We start from the raw sequence: 6,147 nt of genomic DNA on the forward strand, positions 1-6,147 counted from the left end.
TCCAGCCTGGGTGACAGAGGAAGACTCTGTCTCTAAAATAAATAAATAAATAAAATTTTAAAAGTTAGCCAGGCATGGTGGTATGTGCCTGTGGTCCCAGTTACTTGGGATGTGGAGGTAGGAGGATCATTTAAGCCTGTAAGGTGGAGGCTGCAGCGAGCCGTGATCACAGCACTGCACTCTAGTCTGAGTGACAGAGCGAGACCCTATCTTAAAATAAAATAAAATAAAATAAAATAAAATTTAAAAGGCTTCCCAGGTTCCTCCCTGTGCCAGCAGTCAGCATATAGTCCCGTTTCTGCCCCTGCCTCACCTGCAGCACCAAGGAGTCCAGGGCCACCCTCCGAATTTCCGGGACCGGGTAGGGGGCGAAGGCATCATAGTCCGATTCGGCATAGAGGCGGAAGCAGACTCCGGGACCCGTGCGGCCTGCCCGGCCCTTCCGCTGCTCTGCGCTAGCCTGACTGATCCAGAACTCCTGCAGCCGCTGCAGCTTGGCCTGCGGGTCGTAGCTCATCTCCTTCACCTTGCCTGGATGGGAGCAATGAGGAAAGGGAGTCTGTGTGTGGCAGCCACGTGCGGCGGGCCACGCGCCTGGCTCTAGCCACTCGCCAACACCCTCACTCCTTTATTCTGTTAATGATAACCGAGGGCTTATTCTGAATCCAACTCTGACATTTTATTTATTCTTTCATTTCCTCACTTACACATCTTTTTTTTTTTTTTTTTTTGAGACAGGGTCTCATTGTCTCCCAGGCTAGAGTGCAGTGGTTCAATTACAGCTCACTGCAGCCTCAACCTCCCAGGCTCAAGTGCTGATCCTCCTAGCTCAGCCTCCCGAATAGCTGGGACTAAAGGGGCACGCCACCACGCCCAGCTCATTTTTTGTAGAGATGGGGTTTCACATGCTGATCTCAAACTCCTGGGCTCAAGCAATCTGCCTCCCACAGTGATGGGGTTACAGGCATGGGCCACTGTACCCAGCCTTTCACTCACACATCTTTTCATTCATTTTCCCAAGTCTTCGTTTCTTCAGAGGTTCATTTATCCAATCAATACGTATTAAGCACCTACTATGTACCAGGCACTGCAGTAGGCACTAGGGGAAGCGCAATGAGCTAAACAAAGGCCCTAGTCTCACGGGATTGAACAGAGCACTGTATTTCCTCCAGTGGCAAAAAATCCTTTTCTCACATTTTCCTTCTTTTTTTTTTTTTGAGACAGAGTTTCGCTCTTATTGCCCAGGCTGGAGTGCAATGGTGCAATCTCGCTCACTCCGCCTCCCAAGTTCAAGCGATTCTCCTGCCTCAGCCTCCCAAGTAGCTGGGATTACAGGAACCCACCACCACGCCCAGGTCATTTTTGTATTTTTAGTAGAGACGGGGTTTCACCATGTTGGCCAGGCTGGTCTCGAACTCCTGACTTCAGGTGATCCACCTGCCTCGCCCTCCCAAAGTGCTGGGATTACAGGCATGAGCCACTGCGCCTGGCAGGCACTATTTTTTTAATTTCTCTCTTTTTTTTCGAAACAGGGTCTCGCTCTGTTGCCCAGGCTTGAGTGCGGTAGCACAATCACGGCTCACTGCAGCCTCGACTTCCTGGGCTCAGGTGATTCTCCCACATCAGTTTCCTGAGCAGCTGGGACTACAAGCATGCACCACCAAGTCTGGCTAATTTTTGTATTTTTAGTAGAGATGGGGTTTCACCATGTTGGCCAGGCTGGTCTTGAACTCCTGACCTCAAGTGATCTGCCTGCCTTGGCCTCCCAAAGTGCTGGGATTATAGGCATGAGCCACTGCACCTGGCCTAAAATGTCTTAATGGCACATGAAATTATGAGCCATTTTACCATCAATGGCACCCCAGAGTCAATACGACCAGGTAGCTGCTAACACTTATTGAGTGATGGCTCTGTGCCAGGCACGAAGGCACCCAAGGGTGTTAAGTCATTTAATCCTCATAACCTGAGGGAGGGCATGTCATTGTCATTTTACAGATAAGCCAACTGATGCATGAAGTGTCAGTGACATGACCCCAGCCACTCAGCCAGCACTGAACCCAGCCGGGCAGGCGCCAGTGTCTCCAAACACGATGCTGCGCTGACCTCCCAGCGAACATTCCAGTCAGGAAGACAGAAAGTGAACAAACACAGCAGCACATATAAAATAGAATGCTGGACCAGGCGCAGTGGCTCACGCCTGTAATCTCAGCACTTTGGGAGGCCGAGGCAGGCAGATCACTTGAGGTCAGGAGTTCAAGACCAGCCTGGCCAACATGGTGAAACCCTGTCTCTACTAAAAATACAAAAATTAGCCGGGCATGGTGACGCACGTTCGTAAACCCAGCTACTTGGGAGGCTGAAGCAGGAGAATCGCTTGAACTTGGGAGGCAGAGATTGCAGTGAGCCGAGATCGCATCATTGCACTCCAGTCTGGCAATAGAGTGAGACTCCGTCTCCAAAAAAAACAAAAACAAATTGAATGCCAACCCCCCTCATATGAGAAGCAACAGTGGATGGAGAAGGAGGAGGGGATATCTCTTAGAGTGGACAGGATGGGCCTCTCTGATGGGGGGACATTTATGCAGGCCCTGAAATGAGGTGAGGGCCTCAGCTGTGTGGATACCTAGAGAAAGACAGCTCTCAGCAGAGAGAACAGTAAGTACAAAGGATCCAGGGCAGAAGCAGGCTTGGGAGGCGTGAGAAAAATTAAGATGTTGCCACTGGTCCACAGCCCCACATGTCATCTTCCAGCATCCCAATTCCGGAAATCCGAAATCTGAAATGCTCAAAAATCTGAAATGTTTTCAGCGCTAACATGACCCTCCAATAAAATGCTCACTGGAGGATTTCAGAGTTTTGGATGTGACATGCTCAAATAATAAAATAGATACAAATATTCCAAATTCCAAAAAACCCGAAATTCCAAACACTTCTGGTGGCAAGCATTTTGGACATGGAAAAGTCAACTGTACTTCCTACTTCAAGCTGGTGCGTCCCTGCCACAGGTGTACACCTCCGGACCCCACGCTCCTATCTAAGTCCTTGTGGGCGGTGGGTAGGGGCTTGTGGTGGTCTTTACCAGAATCTACTACAAAGCGGATCCCATCAATGGTGACTGAGGTCTCAGCGATGTTGGTGGAGAGGATGCATTTCCGGACTCCAGGAGGTGCCATATCAAATACCTGGGGGAAAGGGAGGGGGTGGTGTCAGGAACTAACTCAGCCCCGACTAACCTACGTGTCCAATTTCCCATCCACCCCCATGTCAGCAGCTTCCCTGGAACCCTTTCCTCCTCCAGAGACCTCCCTCTCGGAGACGGCTCACCATCCCCCCATCACCTGGGCCATCCTGGGCCCTCCCCTACCCTCAGACAGAGGCAGTCTTGCTCTGTCACCCAGGCTGGAGTCGAGTGGCGTGATCTCAGCTCACTGCAGCCTCTGCCTCCTGGGTTCAAGCATTCTCTTGCCTCAGCCTCCCAAGCAGATGGGATTACAGGCGCCTGCCACCAAGCCTGGCTAATTTTTGTATTTTAAGGAGAGATGGGGTTTCACCACGTTGGCCAGGCTGATCTTGAACTCCTGACCTCAGGTGATCCACCCGCCTCAGCCTCCCAATGTGCTGGGATTACAGGCGTGAACCACCACACGCGCCCCCCGACCTGAACATCTTGAACTTTTTATTTTTTTGAGACAGTGTCTCACTCTTTGGCCTACACTGGAATGCAGTGGCGTGATCACAGCTCATTGCAGCCTTGACCTCCTGAGCTCATGTGATCCTCCTGCATCAGCCTCCCAAGTAGCTGGGATTATAGGCACATGCCACCATGCCCAGCTAGTTTTGTTTTGTAGAGACAAGTTCTCACTATGTTGCCTAGGATGGTCTCTAACTCCTAAGCTCGGGTGATCCTCCTGCCTCAGCTTCCTGTGCTGGGATTATATGCGTGAGCCACCGCACCAGGCCATCTTGAACTTTTCTTGAAATCCTTCCCTCCTCCCACAGCCCGGCCCCTGCCCTGGTCCAGGCCTCTCCTCGCCCACTCTGATCCTGCTCTAGCTTCCCCTCAGATCTCTGGCCTGTAGATTCACATGGCAGCCAGAGGCACAGAGGCAGCTGAAGCACAAACTGGCACTGCCCCTGCTGGGGGCTGAGGTGGGAGGATCGCTTGAGCTTAGGAGTTTGAAACCAGCCTAGGCAACACAGTGAGACCTCTTTGCTACTAAAATTCAAAAAAACATTAACGGAGGCCAGGCACGGTGGCTCACACCTGTAATCCCAGCACTTTGGGAGGCTGAGGCAGGCAGATCACTTGAGGTCAGGAGTTCAAGACCAGCCTGGCCAACATGGCGAAACCCTGTCTCTACTCAACATAAACATACAAAAGATTAGCCGGACGTGGTGGTGTGCACCTGTAGTCCCAGCTACTCGGGAGGCTGAGGCAGGAGAATCACTTGAACCCGGGAGGCGGAGGTTGCAATGAGCCACAATCACGCCACTGCACTCCAGCCTGGGTGATAGAGTGAGACTCTGTCTGAAAAAAAAAAAATTAACAGAGTATAGTGACACACACCTATAGTTGCTACTTGGGGGACTAAGGAGAGGGGATCACTTGAGTCCAAGAAGTCAAGGCTGCAGTGAGCCCCAGTTGTGCCACTGCACTCCAGCCTGGACAACAGAGCAAGACTGTTTCAAAAAAAAAAAAAAATTGTTTTGGAACACAGACTCACACGCTCAATTTATGGCTGCTTTCATGCTGCAACAGTGGGGCTGAGTAGCTGTGACAGACAGCCAGCCCATGGTCCATAGCGCTGACAATATCTACTCTGATCCTTTCTAGAAAGTTTGCCGACCTCTGGTTTAGAGCATGGGCTCCGGGGCCAAACTACCTGGGTTCGCAGCCTGGCTCTGCCACTAGGTGGCTACGACTTTGCACAAGTGCAGCCCCTGAGCCCTGCGTCTGTGGAGTTACACAAGTCCTGTGTGCAGCCACCCCTGACTCATGCAGACCCCTCGCCTGCCCCACTTGGGCTTCCTGTGATACCTTGTCCTGGTCGGCCACAGACAGGGCGCTGTGCAGGGGCAGCACCACCCAGCGCTGGGTGTGGCTGGCATAGGTCTGGGCGGCCTCCAGCACGGTGCTGATCTCTGCCATGCCGCTGAGGAAGACGAGGAGGTCACCCCGCTCCTCAGGCGGGTACTTGTGGTCAATGGACTCCAGTACCCTCAGGAAAGGCCGTGGGTCCAGCTTTTCTGACTTGGACGTGGTCGGCTCCGCCTCCTGTGGCTGGTACACGACCTGAGAGGAGACAGCCCCAGGTAGAAGCACACCCTGTCCCTCCAGCTCAGAGCAATGGGCTGGGGAGGCTGCAGGCTGACGGGGGAGACCTGGTTGACGGAGAAGACACAGTGCAACAGGTACAGGCTGGTGGGCAACTCTGTTCCATGTGGTCATTCAGGGATCCAGGTTCCTCCTTTCCCATTAGTCTACCATCTCACTGGGCAGGATTTCTCAAAGTCAGCAAGATTGACATTGCAGTCTGGACAATTCCTTGTTGTGGGGGCTGTCCTGTGCATTGTAGGATATTTAGCAGCATCCCTGGCCCCTACCCATGAGATGCTAGTAGTCTTCTCCTCTGGTTGTGACTATTAAAAATGTCTCCAGATATTGCCACATGTTCGCTGGGGGGCAAAACCACCCCTAATTGAGAAACAGGTGATAGACAGCACACTGCAGCTAGATAATTTCTGAAGGATGTAATAAAAAGACAAAGTAACAAAGCAACTGCAAGGCTTGTGGGGTGCTGGTAATGTCTGACTTTTCTAAACCTGGGTGCTAGCTATGTAGATGTATTTAACTGGTGAAAACGAATTGAGCTATATATTTACAATGCATGCATTCTCTTATGTTTAGAGTAGCTTCAACAAGAAAAAATTCTAGGTGATGGAACCAGGATGAAAACCCTAGAAATCAGGTTGGTTGGATGACCAGGAGAGGACCTGAGCCTAAGCCAGGTTGGTTGGCTGATTTCCAGGCATAGTTGGCTCACACCTGTAATCCTAGCCCTTTGGGAGGCGAAGACGGGAGGATTGTTTGATCTCAGGGATGCGCGACCAGGCAAACAACATAGCAACACCTCGTCTCTACTAAAA

At 51.6% G+C, this 6,147-nt stretch overlaps 1 protein-coding gene across 2 annotated transcripts in view; it reads right to left on the minus strand.

The window, feature by feature from the left end:
• The window catches only part of DHX34 (DEAH (Asp-Glu-Ala-His) box polypeptide 34), a 44,110-nt gene that overhangs the window by 21,209 nt on the left and 16,754 nt on the right, over positions 1–6,147 (minus strand). For both annotated transcript variants that reach the window (XM_011926491.1, XM_011926500.1), the window contains exons 4-6: positions 5,039–5,293; positions 3,080–3,182; positions 314–531 (exon numbers count right to left, since the gene is read on the minus strand). In XM_011926491.1, the coding sequence (XP_011781881.1) occupies positions 314–531; positions 3,080–3,182; positions 5,039–5,293 (576 nt within the window). The remainder of the gene's footprint in view (positions 1–313; positions 532–3,079; positions 3,183–5,038; positions 5,294–6,147) is intronic.

The sequence above is a fragment of the Colobus angolensis genome, unplaced genomic scaffold (genome assembly GCF_000951035.1).
Source record: "Colobus angolensis palliatus isolate OR3802 unplaced genomic scaffold, Cang.pa_1.0 Scaffold119, whole genome shotgun sequence".
Lineage (NCBI taxonomy): Eukaryota > Metazoa > Chordata > Mammalia > Primates > Cercopithecidae > Colobus > Colobus angolensis.